At 30.4% G+C, this 21303-nt stretch overlaps 1 protein-coding gene across 1 annotated transcript in view; it reads left to right on the top strand.

Annotated features, from left to right (window-relative positions):
- The window catches only part of LOC135139580 (transmembrane channel-like protein), a gene marked incomplete at its 3' end in the record, with an annotated part of 61926 nt that extends 57276 nt beyond the window's left edge, over positions 1–4650 (top strand). Inside the window, exons 9-11 of the mRNA XM_064069878.1 lie at positions 3065–3134; positions 3185–4516; positions 4567–4650. Of these exons, the coding sequence (XP_063925948.1) occupies positions 3065–3134; positions 3185–4516; positions 4567–4650 (1486 nt within the window). The remainder of the gene's footprint in view (positions 1–3064; positions 3135–3184; positions 4517–4566) is intronic.
- Positions 4651–21303: the final 16653 nt, after the last annotated feature.

Consider the following 21303-nt stretch of genomic DNA (forward strand, 5'->3'; position numbering starts at 1 on the left):
TTTTCGATTTCTCAGTTTTTCAATTTCTTGATGTTCAAATTTTTGGAAATTTCAATGTTTCGGGTTGTTAAATTTAAAATTTTTCGATTTGTAGGTTTTCTCGATTCCCCGATTTTTCAGTTTTTCAAATTCGCAATTTTTCGACGTTTCAGTTTTTGGATTTTTCAATTTTTCGCTTTTTCGATTTCTTTAGTTTTAATTTTTTTCATTCTCCAATTTCGTGAAATTTTATATTTTTCCATTTTTTAAATTTTATATTTTTCGATTTCTCAATTTTTCAATTTTTCGATTTCTCGATTTATTGAGATTTGATGTTTCGATTTTTCGATGTTTGCATTTATCGATTTTTCTTAACTTTCGATTCTTATATTTTGTCATTTTCCAATTTTTCGATGTTTCGATTTTCAGTTTTTTCGACTTTTCAGTTTTGGGATTTCCTAAGTTTTTAGTTTTTGGTTCTTCAACTTTTTGATTTTTCGAATTTCCGATTTCTCAATTTTTCAATTTCTAGATATTTCAATTCTGGGTATTTTAATTTTTCGATTTGTTAAATTTTTCCATTTCTCAATTTTTCCACGTTTTAGTTTGGGGATTTTGCAATTTTTCGCTTTTTCGATTCTTGAGTTTTCATTTTTTTATTCTTTTGTAAATTTTTCAATTTTTCGTTTTTCAAATTTCTCAAGTTTTCAATTTTTTGTTTTTCAGATTTCTCAAATTTTCAGTTTTTTATTCTTCAATTTTGCGAAATTTTATATTTTCGATTTTTAAATTTTTCAATTCCTCGACCTTTCAAATTTTCGATTGTTCAAATTCCCGATTTTTGGATTTTTGAATTTATCGACTTTTTGATGTTTCAATTTTCCAATTGGAAAATATTTTTTGATTTTCCAACTTCCATTTTTTAAATTTTAGGTTTTTATATTTCCCGATTTTTCAGTTTTTCGATTTCTTAAATTTTATAGTTCTCAGTTCTTCATTTTTCGAATTTCCGATTTCTGACCATCTCGGTTTTCCACTTTTAAAAATGTTCAACTTTTCGATTTCTCAATTTTTCAAGTTTTCGATTTCTCAATTGTTCAATTTCTGGATGTTTAAATTTTTGAACATTTTAATTTTTCGATTTATTAAATTTCGGATTTTTCGAAGTTTCAGTTTTGGAATTTTTCAATTTTTAGCTTTTTCGATTTCTCGACTTTTAATTTTTTTATTTTACAATTTTGAGAAATTTTTTCTTTTTCGATTTTTTAAATTTTTGATTTCTCAATTTTTTAATTCCTCGATTTTTTAAATTTTCGATTTCTCGATGTATCGAGATTTGAATGTTTCGATTTTTCGAATGTTCAATTTCACGATTTTTGGATTTTTGTATTTGATTTTTCTAAATTTTCAATTTTTATATTTTTCTATTTTCCAATTTTAGATGTTTCGATTTTCCAATTTTTTGATTTTTGAGTTTTGGCATTTCCAATTTTTCGATTTCTTCATGTATCGAGATTTTGATGTTTCGATTTTTTGATTGTTCAATTTCCTGATTTTTGGATTTTTATATTTTTTTTAATTTTCGATTTTTATATTTTTTCATTTTCCAATTTATCTGTTTTCTGATTTTTCGATTCTTCAATCTTTTTATTTTCCAATTTCGACTTTTTAAATGTTTGATTTTTATATTTGCAGATTTTTCAGTTTTTCGATTCCTTAAATTTTATACTTTTCGGTTCTTCAATTTTTTGATTTTTGGAATTACCGATTTCTCGACATTTTAAAAATTTTTCGGTTTTTCAATTTCTTGATTTTTCAAGTTCTCCATTTCTCAAAATTTCAATTTCTGAATGTTTCAATTTGTGGATATTGTTTTTATTTTTTTGGTTTTTCAGTTTTTCAGTTTTTAAAATGGTTGATTTTTTCGATTTCTCGAGATTTCGATGTTTGAGTTTTTCGATTTTTCAAAAAAAAAAAAATCCACCTGGTGATCTGCTGGGACCAGGAAAGTTGTGTCGAAATAACCTTCGACCAATTTATTCGTAATAGATATAAGTAATCAAGATTGGTTAATTAATTAGCAGTTCAATCCACTTAAGTGAAACTAATTACAGTTCGCTTAATTATTATTGGAACAATTTTCAACAAAATTTCCGAAATTTCACTTAATACATTTTCTTGTAGATTTCGGGCCGCAGAAGTCATATCCGCTTTCATTTTTTCGATATCTCTAATGGTTCTTCCAAAATCACCCTTCGAAATATACAAAAATGTACAAAATACCACAAATTATTGGACTAATTTTCAACAAAATTTTCGAAATTTCACTTAATACATTGTCTTGTAGATTTCGGGCCGCAGAAGTCATATCCGCTTTCATTTTTTCGATATCTCTAATGGTTTTTCCAAAATCGTCCTTCGAAATATACAGAAATGTACAAAATACCACCAATTATTGGACCAATTTTCAACAAAATTTTCGAAATTTCACTTAATACATTTTCTTGTAGATTTCGGGTCACAGAAGTCATATCCGCTTTCATTTCTAAGATATCTTCAATGGTTCTTCCAAAATCGTCCTTCGAAATATACAGAAATGCACAAAATACCACCAATTTTATTGGACCAATTTTCAACAAAATTTTCGAAATTTCACTTAATACATTTTCTTGTAGATTTCGGGCCGCAGAACTCATATCCGCTTTCATTTTTTCAATATCTCTAATGGATTTTCCAAAATCGTCCTTTGAAATATACAAAAATGTACAAAATACCATCAATTATCATTGGATGTAATGTTTGCATATTGTTATTAAAGTGTAATTAACTGAAATTAAATATTGATTAATTTGGATCTAAATAAGCAATCGTACGTTAAATCCCGCTAATCATACTTAACACTAGTTGATTAATAGTAATTAAGTCCACTCAGTTAGAAATATCTTAAGGGTAATTTAATTACAATAAGCTATCGAAATTATCTATGATGGAGAGGGTCTTTTCTGACATCGTATTAGAACATCAGTAGTGCTAGAAATCTGATGACGTCATTTCAAAAATTATCAAATGGAAATTCAATTTTCAGAATCATGGTCCTCAACCTCCTCAACCTCTACTCTCTCATATTCGCCCTCTTCGACAAAATCAGCGACATGGTAATAAAACCCATCCTCCTCCACACATAACGCATTTTTAAACTCTCCAGGAGCCAGAAATCGAATCCTTCAAACGAAACCTAACCACAGCGAACACGAGCCTCCAAGTGGTCCATTCAGCGGAAATGCGATGCTACAACATATGCAGTTCCGACACCGATACTCTCAAAGCGTTCAATTTAGTAGCGGCCATTGCTACCAATGTTTCATCTACAATGTATCCAATTATGCAGAAAGCACTGAAAAGTGCGACTACACCGTCTGATAATGAAACCATCGGCGCGGAATTTACCTTTCCAGGAATCTACTCGAGTTCAACGGATGCGTATGAAAATTATACAGACGACGTTTTAACGAGCGGTGGAAATTTCACCGAGTTCGTGGACGCGACACAATCGAGTGTATATTTGGAGGAAGAAACGACCGAAGGGGATTTTACTTCCGTTGTCAATTTTCCTTTAACCACGCCAAAATCGACGGGCGACGACGACGACGATGAGTATTATTACTATGACGACTTGACACCCAAACCTCCGGATACCACCACCACCAGCACCACCACAACCACCCCCACTACCACCACCACCCCACCCGAAACCACCACAACCCGCAAAATCTGCAAAGAAGTGTGTAATCATATCGTACCATCTGACAATCTAACAACCACCATTGCCACAATCATAGACGAAACAAGTCTAAACTATTCCACCAGACGTAGATTGCGAAATCTGTGTTGGGAAACCATGTTTGGTCAAGAACTGATCAAACTCACAGTCATGGATTTGGTGATGACCGTTCTGTCCACCCTCGCTATGGACTTCCTCCGGGGTATTTTCGTCCGGGTGATGAACCGCTGCTGGTGCTGGGACCTAGAGAAGAAATTTCCCCAATACGCCGACTTCAAAGTCGCAGAAAACATTCTACATCTAGTCAACAATCAAGGTTTGGTTTGGATGGGCATGTTCTTCTCTCCCGGTCTGGTGGTCATGAACGTCGCCAAACTCTTCATAATGATGTACTTCAGAGCCTGGATTGTCTTGACGTGTAACGTCCCGCACGAAATTATCTTCAGAGCTTCTAGATCTAACAACTTCTACTACGCGCTACTACTCATGATGCTGTTCTTGTCGGTTCTACCAGTCGGATACGCAATCGTGCGCATACCACCATCCGGGAATTGTGGCCCTTTTTCCAACCATCAACGAATATTCCACATTCTTACCCAAACCATCAAGAACAACGTACCCAAAATCGTGCGGGACGTTCTAGATTACATAGCGTCCCCGGGGATCGTCATCCCGTTGCTTCTGCTTCTGGTGCTCATCATTTACTACCTGGTGTCACTGACAAGTGCGCTGAGGGAAGCCAATGTTGATCTTAAGGTTGTACTTCAAGCTAAAAAAAATACACCCAAACTTTGCTTTTTTTCTAGATTCAACTACGACGAGAGCGTACTGAAGAAAGACGAAAAATGTTTCAAATAGCAGATAGAAGACGGAAAGGAGCACCCGGAGGTTCTGGCGAATTTTCAAACGCACCCTTCGCCAAATGGAAGAAACTTTTTCATACCATGCCAAGTACGGGAAAAAGTTTTGACGACACCAGCCCTAGACAAGAATCGAGTGACGTTCCCAAAACCAAAGAAGACAAACCAGAAGTAGTTAGAAGCAAAGGTACGACGCTAACACACTGTGGTCCCCAATAACATTCACCTTCCAGATATCTTCTCCAAATTTATCAAGAAAGCGCTTCGAAAGACGTCTATTTCGGAAGAAGACAACCACGAAACGGCCAATCAGGAAGAGGGTACTGACACGGAACAACACGAGTCGTTGCCGGAAGATCTAGTCAGTATTAAAGAATCCAAAGCTTTGCAGTCACCTCTCCCTCTATCTTCTGGCAGCTTTGACTACCAAAAGTCGCTCTTGCAGAAACGCAACAGCCAGAAAAGCGTAAGCGAGGATTCTAGAACCAAGAAAGACATGCGTCAAGATTCTACATCTTCGGTTTGGTCCGACAACATCCCCGTCATCACCATCAGTAAAACCGAAAGTGCCGAATGCTTAGACGTGGTACCCGAAAAAGAACCACCCAAGCCAGACCCCGAGCACAAATTCAAACCCAAAATCAAGTGTGCCTTACGAAAACAAAGCACGGAAATTGACGAAGACGTGATTTGCTACTTCAGCAAAGATCTAGATTTGAAGCCGACTGTGTTCGGGTTTGAAGATAAAGATTTGGGGGTGGTTTCCGAATCTTCGGAAGATACGGCACGTGAGAGCAGCACGGATACGGTTCTGGTGCAACCTGGCAACCCTGTAGTGAAGGAAGATGGTGAAAAAAAGGAGCAGAATGGTAATGGAGCAGCTGAAGTATCGTCTGTTAATGGAAGTGCCACTGAATCGAGTGCTGAATATAATGACATCACTTCTTTGTAAAAAAGCTATGCGTTTAATTGTTGCTTATTTGTTTCTGCAATAAAGTGTGGTTATATGTTTATCGATGATTCAACACAATTAAATCGTTCGTAACACTTCTACAGTTGGGAAAAACCTGTGTATTAGAAAAACCTCGGACGAGAAAACTTTTCTTTTTATTAGAATTGAATATGAATGATCTTTTATCACAACAATATTAATATTTTAGCTTTTTTGGAAACGCTCTGTATATCTTAGTTTTATTGCCTTCGACTCGTAAATTTCAAGAAATTCAACATTTTTAAAAATTCTAAAAACTTCAAAAGCTGCAAGAATTTTAAGCATTTTGACAACTTTGAGAATTGTAGGAATCTTATGAGTTTTAAGAACTTGAAAAACTTTAAAACTTTGAGACCTTTGAGGACTTTCAGAATTTCCAAGATTTCTTGAACTTTGAGAATTTAACACCTTTGCGAACTTCAAAACTTCAAAGACTTTAAGAACTTTGAACACTTTGAGAACTTCAAAAACTGTCTGACCTTTGAGAATTCCAAGAGTTTCGGAAACTTAACTTCGAGAATTTCGAGGGTTTCTAAAACTTTTAGAATTATGTGAACTTTGATCGTTTCAGGACATTCAAATGCCTTAAAAACTTCAAATTAAAAAAATTGTAGAACTTTTAAGATTTTGAGAAGTTCGAGAATTGCGAGAATTTCAAAATTTTCAAAACTTCAATGACTGTAAGACTTTGAGAACTTTGACAACTGTAAGAATGTTAAGATCTTTAAGAACTTTAGAAACTTGAAAATTTTGAGATCTGAGAATTTCCAGAATTTTGAGAATTTCGAGAATTTTGAGTAGGTCCTTTGTGAACTTTAAAAACTTTTTGACCTTTGAGTATATCAAGATCTTCGGAAACTTCTAGAAGTTCGAGAACTTACAGAACTTCGACAATTTTTAAAATTTCGAAGATTTTAAGATTTTCAAAAACTTTGAGATCGTTTGGAATTTCAAAAATTTCGAAAACAATGAGAGCTTCCAGGACTTCGAGAATTTCGTGGATTTCTAGAACTTTGAGAATGACGAGAACTTTGATCATTTCAGGAATTTCAAAAACTTTAAAACTTCGAATTAAAAAATTTGAGGATTTAGAGAACTTCGAGAACTTCAAAAATTTCAAAACTTCAAAAATTCTAGACACTGTAAGACCTTTAAGGACCTTGACAACCTTGATTACTGTAAGAAACTTAAGATCTTTAAGAACTTTAAAAAAATCTAAAGTATGGGATTTTTGAGAACTTTCACAATTTCAAGAATCTCTAAAACTTTGAGAACTTTAAACACAACTTTAAGAACTTTAAAAACTTTCTGACCTTCGAAAATTTCAAGAATTTCGGAAACTTCAGAAGTTCGAGAACTTGCAGAACTTCGAGAATTTCGAAAATGTCCAAGATTTTAAAATTTTCAAACACAAAGAACTTTGAAAACTTCAAAAACGACTTTCACAACTTTAAAAATTTCGAGATCTTTTAAATTTCAAGAACTGCGAAAATATTGAGAACTGCGAAAATATTGAGAACTTACATAGTTTGGAGAATTTCGAGGAATTCTAGAACTCTAAGAATTGTAAGACCTTTGACAATTTTAGAAATTTCAGAAACTTTAAAAGCTTCAAATTAAAAAAAAAATAGGAACTTTTAAGGACTGAGAATTTCTAAAATTTCAAAAACTTTGAGAACTTTAAACACAACTTTAAGAACTTTAAAAACTTTCTGACCTTTGAAAATTTCAAGAATTTCGGAAACTTCTAGAAATTCGAGAACTTGGAGAATATCGAAAATTTCGAAGGTTTTAAAATTTGAACTTGAACAACTTTAAAAACTTAAAAACGACTTTAACGATTTTGAAAACTTTGAGATCTTTTAGAATTTGAAGAACTTCGGAAACTATGAGAATTTCCAGAACTTCGAGAATTTGGAAAATTTCAAGGATTTTAACATTTTCAAAAACATCAAGAACTTCGAGAACTCTGAAAATTTTAAAACTACTTGAACAACTTTAAAAATTTTGAAATATTTTAGAATTTAAGGAATTTCGGAAGCATTGAGAACTTCCAGAACTTCGAGAATTTCTAGAACTTTGATCATTTCAGAACTTTCAGAAACTTTAAAAACTTAAAAAAAATGAAGAATTTTAAAGACTGAGATTGCGGAAATTCCAAAAATGTCAAAACTTCAAAAACTGTAAGACCTTTGAGATTTTAAGAACTTTGACAACTGTAAGAATCTTAAGCTCTGTAAAACTTTAAAAATTTTAAAATTTTGGGACCTTTGAGAACTTTAAAACTTTTTGATCTTTGAGGATTTAGAGATCTTTGGAAACTTCTAGAAGTTCGAGAAATTGGAAAATTTCTAAGATTTTAAAATTTTCAAAATTAAAGCTTTTGAGGAACTTCGAGAATTCTGAGATTTTTTTAAAATTCAAGAACTTCGAAAAAGTGGAAACTTCCAGAACTTCTAAAATTTCGAGGATTTCTAGAATTTTAGAGTTATGAGAACTTTGATAATTTCAGAAACTTCAAAAACCTTAAAACCTTCAAGTAAAAAATTTAAAAACTTTAAGGACGTTGAGAATCAATGAAAACTTCAAGAATTTCGAGAACGTCAAAATTTTCAAAAATTTCAGAAGTTGAGGAGCTGAGGAGCTTCTAAGGACTTTGAGAATTTTGATAACTGTAAGAAACTTAAGATCATTAAGAACTTTGAGACTTCGAGAATTTTTAGAACTGTGAGAATTTTGATATCTTTCGAACTTCAAAACTTTAAAGCTTTGAGAACTTTGTGCACTTTGAGAACTTTAAATACTTTAAGAATTTTTGAAAATTTCAAGAACTTCGAGAACTTGGAGGACTTCCAAAATTTCGAAAATTTCCAAGATTTTAAAATTTTCAAAATCTAAAAACTTCGAGATCTACAATTTCTAAAACTTCGAAAACATTAAGATCTTCCAGAATTTGGAGAATTTCGAGAAATTCTAGAACATTGAGAATTGTGAGAATTTCGATCATTTTAGAAATTATGAAAATCTTAAAAACGTCAAATTAGAAAATTTAACAACTGACGACTTTGAAAATTTTGAGAAATTCGAGGATTTCAAAATTTTAAAAACTTTAAAAACTGTAAAGTCTTTAAGGATTTTGAGAACTTTGATAACTTTAAGCATCATACGAACTTTAAGAAATGTAAAAACTTTAAAATTTGGAAACTTTTGATAATTTTGATACCTTTGAGAACTTCAAAACTTCAAAGACGCTAAAAACTTTGAGTACTTTGTGAACTTTAAAAACAACTTTAAGAACTTCAAAAGTTTTCTGACCTTCGAGAATTTCAATAACTTCGGAAAAATTTAAGAATTTGGAAAACTTTTGAGATCTTTAAAATTTTCAAGAACTTCGAATAGAGTGAAAACTTCCAGAACTTGGAGAATTTCGAGGATTTCTGGAAACTTAGAATTGTGAGAAATTTGATCATTCCAGAAATTTCAAGTAAAAAGTTTAGTTAAATTTCGGGAATTTCAAATATTTCAAAACTGCAACAATTTCAAAAACTGTAAGACCTTTAAGGACTTTGAGAACTTTAGCAATTGTAAGAAATTTAGGATCATTAAGAACAATTTGAGACTTTTGGGAACTTTCAGACTTTTGCGAATTTATAGAACTGTGATAACAAGCTTTGAAAACTTCAAAACTTTAAAGCTTTAAAAACTTTACGCACTTTGAGAACTTTAAAAACAACTAACAACTTTAAGAACTTTCAGAGCTTTCTGACTTTTGAAAATTTCAAGAACATGGGAAAGTTCTACAAGTTCGCCAACTTGGAGAACTTCGAGAATTTCGACAGTTTCCAATATTTTAAAATATTTAAAAAGTTTTAGAGCTTTGAGAACTTTGAAAACTTTAAAACCAACTCGAACAACTTTGAAAACTTTGAGATCTTTGAGAATTTCAGGGACTTTGAAAACATTGAGAACTTCCAGAACTTCGAGGATTTCTAGAACTTGAAGAATTATGTGAACTTTAATCATTACAGGATTTTCAAAAAATTAGAATTCCAGAAATGTCAAAACTATTAGAACTATTAAAAATTTAAAAAACTATTTGAATAACTTTAAAAACTATTTGAATAACTTTAAAAATCCTTTAAAAATTAAAGAACTTCCGAACATTGCGAGCTTCCAGAATTTGGATAATTGTGAGGAATTCTAGAACTGCAAGAATCGCAAGAACATTTCAGAAATTTCAGAATCCTTAAGAACTTCGAATAAAAAAAAATAAGAATTTTAAGGACTTTTCGAAAACTTTAAAACTTTAAAATTTTGAGACCTTTGAAAACTTTCAGAATTTCGAGAATTTTCAAAACTTTGAGAATTTTGATACCTTTGAGAACATCAAAACTTCAAAGAATTCAAGAACTTTAAGAACTTTTTAAAAGTGACTTTAAGAACTTTAATAAAAACTTTCAAAACTTCGGGAATTTCTAGAACTTTGAGATCTTTTAGAATTTCAAGAAATTTGAATAGAGTGAAAACTTCCAGAATTTGGAGAATTTCGAGGATTTCTAGAAGTTTATAATTGTGAGAACTTTGATCATTTCGGAAATTTCAAAAACCTTAAAAATTTCAAATAAAATATTGATTTAAATTTCGAGAATTTCAAAAATTCCAAAAACTGTACGACCTTTAGGGACTTAGAGAACTTTGACAACGGTAAGAGACTTAGCATCATTAAAAAGTTTAAAAGCTTTAACATTTTGAGACTTTTGAGAACGTTCAGGCTTTCGAGAATTTATAGAACTGTGAGAATTTGGTTACCTTTGAAAGCTTCAAAACTTTAAAGCTTTAAAAACTTTGCGCACTTTGAAAACCTTAAAAACAACTTTAACAACTTTAAGAACTTTGAAAGCTTTCTGACCTTTGAAAATTTCAAGAAAATAGGAAACTTATACAAGTTCGCGAACTTGGAGAACTTCGAAAATTTCGAAGATTTTAAAATTTTCAAAAGCTTTTATAACTTCGAGAATTTCGAGTATTTCTAGAACTTTAAAATTATGAGAACTTTCATTATCTTAGAAATTTCAAAAAAATTAAAAAAAATCAGAAACTTCAAAAACTGTAGGACCTTTAAGAAATTGAGAACTTCGAGAACTGTAGTAATCTTAAAGATCATTAAGAACTTTAAAATTTTGAGACCTTTAAAATTTTTAAAATTTCGAGAATTTCTACAACTTTAAGAATTTGGATAATTTTGAGAACTTCAAAACTTCAACCACTTCAAGAGCTTTGAGCACTTTGAACACTTCAAAGCTCTAAATTTTAAGCCAACTGTGTTCGGTTTCGAAGACAAAATCCGGGCGTGGTTGCCAAATCTTCGGAAGATACGGCACGTGAGAGCACGTTCGCTTTTGGTGCAACCTGGCAACCCCGCACTGAAAGAAGATAGCGAAGAAAAGAAACGGAATGATAATGGCACGACTGAAACATCATCCGCTAATGGAAGCGCCACCGAATCGAGTGCTGAATACAATGACATCACTCCTCTGTAAAAAAGCTATGCATTTAATTGTTGCTTATTTGTTTCTGCAATAAAGCGTGGCTATAATCGAATAAACCAATATTTAACGAGGTCAACTAATGTTTATCGATGTTTCAACACAATTAAATAGTTCACCAGAACTAAATTTTTTTCGGTGATAAACGACCGAATTTGTGACCTACAACCTTGCGGTTATCGAATAAAGTCGTTGAACTTAACACAAATTTGTCAATTCCGAAATCGGGTGTTTGTTTTTGCCGGAGATAGTGTTGATCTAATTTTGGTGGTGTGTTATCATGACATCATTAGCACAAAATGTGATTCATTTAGCAGCGGCAATTAATAAACAACGTCGAAAAATTTTTCACGTGATAAAGTTATTCAATGAATGCGAGGAGTCGAGTTGTCTTTTATGTGAACGTTATCGTTGTCTTTGGAAGGAAATCCATGCGGAAATGAGATAAAGTATCAGCAGGCATCCGCATAAAATGTTTTATTCTATCAACGACGTAAAGTGAATGGAGCTGCATATTTCGAATATTTTTAATGGGCAATTTGCCTCTATCGGAACAATGCGGCTACTTCGTAAAAGCATCGCATTTCCAGCCAGCGATAATCTTAATGTTTTAAATTACTAAATTCGGGTCTACCATGGTTTTAGGCAGCAGGTAACAACGGCGATAAAACAAACTAGGCGCAAGAGAAAATCCTCACAACTGCTCATCAAATAAAGCAATGTCAGATAAATCAAATTTTATTGCCTTCAATTACACACCCTTCGCGACTGCTGAATGGAACATCAGGTAGTGAGGTTGTATTGTTTTGTGTTTCTTACTTTTGTATGGTAGACCGCGAGGCAGACAAATGCTTTCTTATAACCACCTATAGCTCTTTTTGCTAGTGAGAAGCGCGACTGTAAAACGGGGTTCGATAAAACGCCAAAATAAAGTTAAAAAGTCAATTTCTGAGAAGCGGTTTTTGTTGATGGCAATTTATTTGGAGCTAAAATTATAGTCAGTGATTGTCCCACAATTTGGACTTTTATCTACGATTTGTCACAGGTTTTGTGCGAGCTTTTCGTTCAAGCATGAAGCCATTAAGTGCTTTGTTTCGAAGACAATAAATGTGGAAGAAAACGTTGTCTAGTACGGGAATTATGTTGCTAATTATGAATCTTTGCAGCTGGATGTTGCTGTGTTTTGTTCAAAACGATTTAATGGCAGAGTCCGACAAGGTTTATTGGCAAAACACAATATTTATACCTTATTTTATTGACTTGATAATTGGGCTTTTGTATTGTTTGCAAGCAGTTTATAGTTTTGAAATTCCAATACGACGTTGTCGAGTTATTCTAGTTGCCTTGGAATTGCTCAATATTTTAACTTTTCTTTTGAGTTTTTCAAGAAATTTGGAATACCGTGGCAACGTCGCACTGCACTGGCATCAAAAAAATTTGCTTATAAAGCTTTATAAGAGGGCAGTTAAGGGTTGTATAGAGGACGTGCTGTGTAAAAGAAAATAAGTCTTTAAAAACTGAACACCCTGTATAGGTAGTTGAGAAAATGGTATTGGGTTATATAGACCAAAAACTTGTGATTTAGAAAAACCTCAGATGAAAAACTTTTCATTTTATTAGAACATGAATTATCTTGATTTTTTTAGAAACACTATATATCTCAATCTTACAACCTCAGAACTTCGGTAATTTAAAAAACTTCAAAAGCTGTAAGAACTTTAAGGATTTTGAGAATTTTGACAACTTTAAGAGTTTAAGATATTTCAAAACATTAAGAACTTTAAAATTTTGAGATTTTTGAAAACATCCAGAAGTTCGAGAATGCGGAAACTTCAAGAATTTCGAAAGTTTCCAGGAATTTTTAAAAAAACTTTTAACACTTAAAAAACCTCAAAAACTTGAGAACTTTAATAACATTAAAAAGATTGAAAATTTCTAGAACTTCAAGAATTTTCAAAATTTCCTACATTTTAAATAATGTCAAAAACTTTAAGAACTGTGAGAACTTTGAGAACTTCATAATCGACTTTAAAAAGTTTAAAATGTTACGAACTTTAAGAACTTTCAGACTGGAAATTTTTAAGAACTTCGAAAACTTCAAAAATTTGGAAAATGGCGAGAATTTCAGAAATTTCAAAAACTTTAAAAGTTTTAAGAGTTGAAAGGACAACTGTAAGAACCTTAAAATTTTTGATTCATTTGAGAATCTTGAGAATTTTGAGACAACTCCGCGAATTTTGAGAATTTATAAATTTTCAAAAATTTCAAAAGCTGTAAGAACTTTAATGACTCTGAAAACTTTGCGAATTTATATAATTGTGAGAGAATTTCGAAAACTGAAAATTTTGAGGCTTGTGAGAGCTTTAAAAGTTAAAATCTTTAAGAATTTTAAGAAAAATTTTCAGAAATTTGAGAACTTTGACAACGGTAAGAGTAACTGTAAGAATCTTGAAAATTTAGAGACATTTGGGTGTCTTGAGAACTTTAAGAATTTCAGAACCTTCAAAAAATTTAAAAGTTTAAAAGCTGTAAGAACTCTAAGAACTTTGAGAGCTTTGACAACTTTAAGAATCTTATGATATGTCAAAGTTTCAAAGACTTTGAGAACATTAAAAACAACTTCAGAACTTTAAAATCTATAAGAAATATAAACATTTTAAGAACTTACAGAAATTTAAGGATTTTAAGCACTTCGAGAACCTTGAGAACTTCGAAAATTTCGAGGATTTTAAAAACTTCAAAAACGAATTTCAGAACTTTAATATCTTTAAGAAATTTAACAAGATGAAAATTTTTTAAGAACTTTTAAAACTTTGAAACCCTTGGCTATTTCAAGAATTTCGAAAACTTTGAGAATTTCGAAAATTTCAAATATTTGAGAAATCTTGAGAACTTCAAAAACTCTAAGAACTTTAAGGTCTTTGGGAACTTCGAGAACTACGAGAAATTCAAGAACTTCTAGAATTTCGAAAATGTCGAGAATTTCAAAAATTTCCAAAAAACTATTAGGAAAACCTCAGATCAAAACTTTTCAGTTTATTATAATTTGAACGATCTTTTAGCACAACATATGAAAATAAATCTTACGAAACAAACATAATAATAATTTGTAACTCAATTTTTTAACATCGAAAATTTTGAAAATTTCGAAACTGAAAATTTTGAGACATTTAATCATTTTAAAAGTTTTAGGACTTTGAGAAGTCTGAGGTATGTATTAACAACTGGAAGAACCTTAAACACTTTGAGTCATTTGAGAATTTTGAGAACTTTGAAAGAGATCCGCGAATTTCGAGAATTTAAAAATTTACGAAAACTTTAAAAGTTTGAAAAGCCGTAAGAACTTTGATTTTGAGAACTTTGAGTAACTGAGAACAACTTGAAAATTTTAAGATTTTCAGGGACTTTAAAAACTAAAAGCTTCAGACCTTTTAGAATTTCGAGAATTTCGAAAATTTCGAGAATTTTAAAAATTCTAAAAACGTTAAAAACTTCAAAAAGGAATTTAAGACCTTCAGTATCTTATATTTTTTAAGAACTTTTAAAACTTTGAAACACTTGAGAATTTCAAGAATTTCGAAAATTTCGAGCACTTTGAGAATTTCGAAAATTTCAAATATTTGAAAACCCTTGAGAACTTCAAAAACTCTAAGAACTTTAAGGACTTTGGGAACTTCTAAAACTACGAGAAATGCAAGAACTTCAAGAATTTCAAAAATTTCCAAAAAACTATTAGGAAAATCTCAAATCAAAACTTTTCATTTTATTATAATTTGAACGATCTTTTAGCACAACATATGAAAATAAACCATTATGAAACAAACATAATAATAATTTGCGACTCAATCTTTTAACATCGAAAACTGAAAATTTCGAAACTTTGAAAATTTTGAGACATTTAACCATTTTAAAAATTTTAAGGACTTTGAGAAGTCTGAGAATTGTAAGAACAACTGAAAGAACCTCAAACACTTTGAGTCATTTGAGAATCTTGAGAAGTTTGAGAGAAATCCGCGAATTTAGAGAATTTAAAAATTTTCAAAAATTCTGCAAAAGCTGTAACAACTTTGACTTTGAGAACTTTGAGTATTTAAGAACAACTTGAAATTATCAAGGTTTTTAAAGACTTTAAAAACTAAAAACTTCAGACCTTTGAGAATTTTGAGAATTTCGAGAATTTTGAAAAATCAGAATTTTTAAACTCGTGGGAACTTCAAAACTCAAAATCCTTAAGAATTTTAAGAACAATTTTAAGAAGTTTGAAAACTTTGAGAATTGTACGAACAACTGTAAGAACCTTAAAAATTTAGAGACATTTGAGGAATTTTAAAACCTTCAAACATTTTGAGAAGCTTAAAAATTTCAAAAACACTAAAAACAATTGGAACTTTAAGAACTTTAAAATGTTTAAGAACTTCGTGAACTTCGTGAACTTCAAGAATTTTGAAAGTTTCCTGAATTTTAAATAGTGTTCCAAAAACTTTAAGAACTATGAGAACTTTAAGAACTACATAATCTTTCAAACGTTTAAAAACTTTCAGACTTATGAAATTTTTAAAAACTTCGAAAATGCCGAGAATTCAAAAATTTTAAAACTTTAAAAACTATTAGACAAAAATTAAATTTTCATTTTATTATAATGTCCACAATCTTTTAGAACAACATTTTTTTCACTTCCAGAACTTTGAAAATTTTGAAACATTTAATTATTTCAAAAACTTAAAGGACTGAGAACTTTGAGATCTGTAAAAACAACAGTAAAAACCTTAAAAACTTTGGATCATTTGAGAACCTTGAGCACTTTGAGAGAAATCCGGGAATTTCGAGAATTTAAAAATTTTCAAAAACTTTAAAACCTTCAAAAGCTGTAAGAACCTTGACTTTGCGAACGTTAAGTTAAGAGTTTTAAGGGTTTTAAAAACTAAAAACTTTAGACCCCTGAGAACTTTGAGAATTTCGTGAATTTTGCGAATTTAGAAAATTGAGTATTTTTAAACTTGTGAGAATTTCAAAACTTAAAATCTTTAAGAATTTTAAGAATAATTTTAAGAAATTTGAGAATTTTGAGAACTGTAAGAACAACTGTAAGAAGAAAACTTAGAGAGATTTGAGGATCTTGAGAACTTCGAAAATTTCAAAATCTTCAAAAAATTTAAGTTTAAAACCTGTAAGAAACCTAAGAACTTTGAGAGCTTTGACAACTTTAAAAATCTTATAATATTTCAAAACTTCAAAGATTTTGAGAACGTTAAAAACAATTTCAGAATTTTAATTATTTTGAGAACTTCGATAATTTCGAAAATATCAAATATTTTAAAAATTTCAAAAACCTATAAATTTTTAAGAAGTTTGAGAACGTTTAGAACTTTAAAAACGAATTTAAGAACTTTAAAATCTTTAAGAAATTTAAAAAGTTCAAAATTTTTAAGAACTTTAAAAACTTTGAAACCTTTGGGAATTTCAAGAATTTCGATTACTCTGAGAATTTTGGAAACTGAGAATTTTGAGACTTGTGAGAACTTCAAAAATTAAAACCATTAAGCATTTTAAGAACAAAGTTAAGTAATTTGAGAACTTTGAGATTTGTAAGATCAACTGTAAGAACCTTAAATATTTAGAGACATTTGAGGAACCTGTAGAATTTTAAAATCTTCAAACATTTTGAGAAGTTTAAAAAATTCAAAAATGTTAAACACCATAAGAACTTTAAGAACTTCGAGAACTTCGTGAAGCTCAAGAATTTCGAAAGCTTCCAGGACTTTTAAAAAATTTTAAAAACTTCAATTTTGAGAATTTTAAGAATTTTATTAATAATCTTAAAAACATTGAGAATTTCTAGAATTTCAAGAATTTCGAAAATTTCCTGAATTTTAAATAATATTCCAAAAACTTTCAGAACTAAAAATCTTTAAGAATTTGAAAAATTTTCAGACTTGAAATTTTACAGACTTCGAAAATGTCGAGAATTACAAAAATTTCAAAAACTTTAAAAAAGGGCTATTAGAAAAAATTAAAACTTTTCCTTTTATTATAATGTTAACAATCTCTTATGAAAATAAACCATTATAAAAAAGCATAATGATAATTTGCGACTCAATCTTTTTATTTCGAGAACTTTGAGAATTTTGAAATGTCGAAAATTTTGAGACATTTAATCATTTAAAAAACGTTAAGGACTTTGAGAACTTTGACAGCTGTAACAACAACTGTGAAAACCTTAAAAACTTTGAGAGAAATCCTCGAATTTCGAGAATTTAAAAATTTTCAAAAACTTGAAAACCTTCAAACGCTGTAAAAACTTTGACTTTGATAACTTTGAGTAATTAAGAACTTGAAAATCTTAAGATTTTTAGAGACTTTAAAAACTAAAAACTTTAGACCTTTGAGAACTTTGAGAATTCCGAAAAATTAGAATTTTTAAACTTGTGAGAACTTCAAAACTAAAATCTTTAAGAATTTTAAGAACAACTTTAAGAAATTTGAAAACTTCGAGAACTGTAACAACGACTGTAAAAACATTAAAAACTTGGAGAGATTTGAGGATCTTGAGAACTTCGAAAATTTCAAAGACATTGAGAACATTAAAAACAAATTCAGGACTTTAAAATCTATAAGAAATATAAAAATTTTAAGAACTTTAAGAAATTTAAGGATTTTAAGCACTTCGAGAACTTTGAGAACTTCGAGAATTTTCGAAAATTTTGAGACTTCCGAAAACCGAGAATTTTTAAACTTGTGAAAATTTCAGAATGAAAAGCTTTAAGAATCTAAATAACAATTTTAAGAAATTTGAGAACTTCGAGAACTGTAAGAACAACTGTAAGAACCTTAAAAACTTTAGACAGATTTGAGGATCTTGAGAATTTCGAAAATTTCAAAATCTTCAAAAATTTAAGTTTAAAAGCTGTAAGAATCCTAAGGACTTTGAGAGCTGACAACTTTAAGAACCGTATAATATTTCAAAACTTCAAAGAATTTGAGAGCATTAAAAACAACTTCACACTTTAAGCACATTGAGAATTTCAAGAATCTCGAAAATATGGAAGATTTTAAAGTCAAAAACCATAGAAATTTTAAGAAGTTTGAGAACGTTGAGAACTTTAAAAACGAATTTAAGAACTTTAAAATCTTTAAGAAATTTAAAAAGTTCAAAATTTTTAAGAAATTTAAAAAATTTCGAATATTCTGAGAATTTCGAAAATTGATAATTTTGAAACTTGTGAGAACTTAAAATCTTTAAGAATTTTAAAAGCAATTTTAAGAAATTTGAGAACTTTGGGAACTGTTGGAACAATTGTAAGAATCTTAAAAATTTAGAGACATTGAGGATCTTGAGAACTTCGAGAATTTCAAAATCTTCAAAAAATTTAAGTTCAAAAGCTGTAAGAACTCTAAGGACTTTGGAAACTTTGACAACTTTAGGATTCTTATAATATATATTTCAAGAGTTCAAAGCCTTTAAGAACAATGAAAACAAGTTTAGAACTTTAAAATCTATAAGAAATATAAACATTTTAAGAACTTTAAAACATTTAAGGACTTTCAGCAGTTTGAGAACTTCGAGAATTTCGAAAATTTCGGAGATTTTAAAAATTTAAAAATCCTTAAAAACTGTAAGAACTTTGGGAACTTTAAAAGCTCTAAACCTTTTAAATCTTTGAGAACTTCGAGAATTTCGAAAACTTCAACAATCTAAAAACCTCAAATGATTCAACAACTTTATTAAACTTACGAACTTTGAGAACTTTAAACAGGACTTTCAGAACTTTAAAATTTTCAAGAAATTTTAAATTCAAAATCTTCATGATCTGTAAAAAAATTCGAGACTTACGAGAACTTCGAGAATTTCAAACATTTGTAAACTTTGATAACTTCAACAACTGTAAGAACTTTAAGAACTTTAACATTTTAAGATTTTTAAAATCTTCCCAGTACTTTGTAAATTTTAAAAATTTTGGTCATTTAAAAAAATTTAAAAACTGTAAAAAACTTCCGAGAATTTTAAAAAAATCAGTTTGTTTTTTGACACATTCAAGATGTTGAAAAATAAGAATTTTGGTTAAAGGACATAATTTGTAAAAAAAATCGCTCTTAATTTAAAACAAAAAACGTAACACAAAATTTGAAGACCTTATAATTAAAAAAAAATCCAGTGTACTGCGTTACAATAGGAAAATAATTTTAAAACCTTTGTTTACCACTTCATAAAATGTTGCAACAGAGATGGTAAAAATAGCCCTACTGTGAATTTTCTTGTAAACCTTTCCATTGTTAAAATAATTCAAGGATATTTGAATAACTTGGCATCAACACATCGGAATTTCAAAAATTAAATATGTTTATAGAGTCGAAGAAGAGGCCAACAAATGAATGTAAAAATATATAAGGCGTTAAGTTATAATTTTTCCTAAAAAAAAAATATTTTCGTATTTATCAACTCCATCTCAAAAGGGTGTTATATCTAAATTAAAAACAAGTTAAATTGAAAAAAATTGCAGAGTGAGCGAGATGTTGTATATTTAAAAGTAGTAAAGCTCACGGAGCGAGCAAGTCGTTGAGTAGATCAACACTTAAAATTTTCTTATGTTTTTACAGTCAAACACACTGAATATACATTTCTGAGTCTGACACTTCTTCTAAAATTAAACACTCCACACCAAAAACCCACAAGTCAACAAGTTATGATTATGACAATCACATTTCCTAAAGTTGTCGACTCATGACGCACATTTCGCCAAAAGTCCCGGGCCCAAAAAAACCAAAACCGTCCATGTTTTCGCGAGGAGCCTTTATCTCCCAGTATTTACACACTGTCGACTCTTTAATACCCCCAAGACGATCATTATTAATTGACACTAATTTATTCAATCATTAATAATTTTTTCATCGCAGCACTAAAATAAATATAAAACGTATAATCCGTACGAAAAAAATGTTTATCGCGTTATAAACAAACCAATTTATTAGTGTTCTGCATCATTAAAACTTTGAGCTACACATACAACAGATTAAGATTCCGTCGAGGTGATCCGATGATCGTGCTGCATATGGTAACTCTGTCGACAGGTGTCTCAGAGCAAAAAGTCTTGTGCATACAAACAAGATGTTAATTTCATCGGCGAATTGAAATTTCGTCCTGGAAGTTGGCTAGAGCAACATACCGGTAATTAGAGAGGTTATGTTGAGGTGGGATTGTTTTATTTGCGCGAGTAATAATAATAAACGTGAATGTCTTGGTCGGTATGGGCGTGCATTAGTGGTGCAGTTTGTGTTGATGGGATGAAGTAATTTCAGGACGTGACACCTGCTTGAGCGTAATTCGTGATTAAATTAGTCATTAATTAGTTATAATGATAATGAAAGTTAATTGCAGGTACAAAACGTGAAACTTTGATGTTGAGCCGTTATCGATTAATTACGTTGTTTCGTGGTTTTATTGTTTTTCTTGTATCTCATCAAAATTACATCAGCGGGTTCGACTAATCCGGGAAAATAAGATTAAGAGCGACTTGGTGGAATGCACGACTGAGGAAAAATGGGGCCTATGCGTTCATACATACGTTGGTATTTATAAAAGAAATAATATGACGGAGCACATTCTCAAAGGAGTTACTTTTACGCATAGACGAGTTACAACTTACAAAATATGCCATCTGGAAAGGTGAATGAACACATCAAATACTCAATTGAAACTAAAATTAAGGCAAATACTACTTTTTTTATTTGTCGAATACATAAAGAATACAGACACTGAAGGCATTATAAAGAAAATGCTAAGCAAACTGGTCTATTGAAAAAAAATTCTGGCACTTTCGGTTTTTTTTTTTAATTCTGTATTTGGTGTTTCCCAAAATATGACAAAACACACAAAAGAACTTTAAGAACATTAAAAATTTTTGAGAAATTTAGAAATATTGAGAATTTCAAAAATTTTAAATGCTTTAAAAATTTCAAAAACATTAAGAATTGGAAAAACTTCCAGGTCAGGTCAAGTAAACTCGGATCAAGTCGGGTCAGGTCAGATCAGATCAGGTCAGGTCAGGTCAGATCAGATCAGGTCAGGTCTGGTCAATTCAAGTCAAATTAAGTCAAGTCAGGTCTGAACAAATTCGAGTTTTCAAAAATGGAACATCAGGGGTTCCTAAG

Source organism: Zophobas morio, unplaced genomic scaffold, assembly GCF_036711695.1.
Source record: "Zophobas morio isolate AGI-343-1 ecotype UQ-CSIRO unplaced genomic scaffold, CSIRO_AGI_Zmor_V1 ptg000031l, whole genome shotgun sequence".
Classification (NCBI taxonomy): Eukaryota; Metazoa; Arthropoda; class Insecta; order Coleoptera; family Tenebrionidae; genus Zophobas; species Zophobas morio.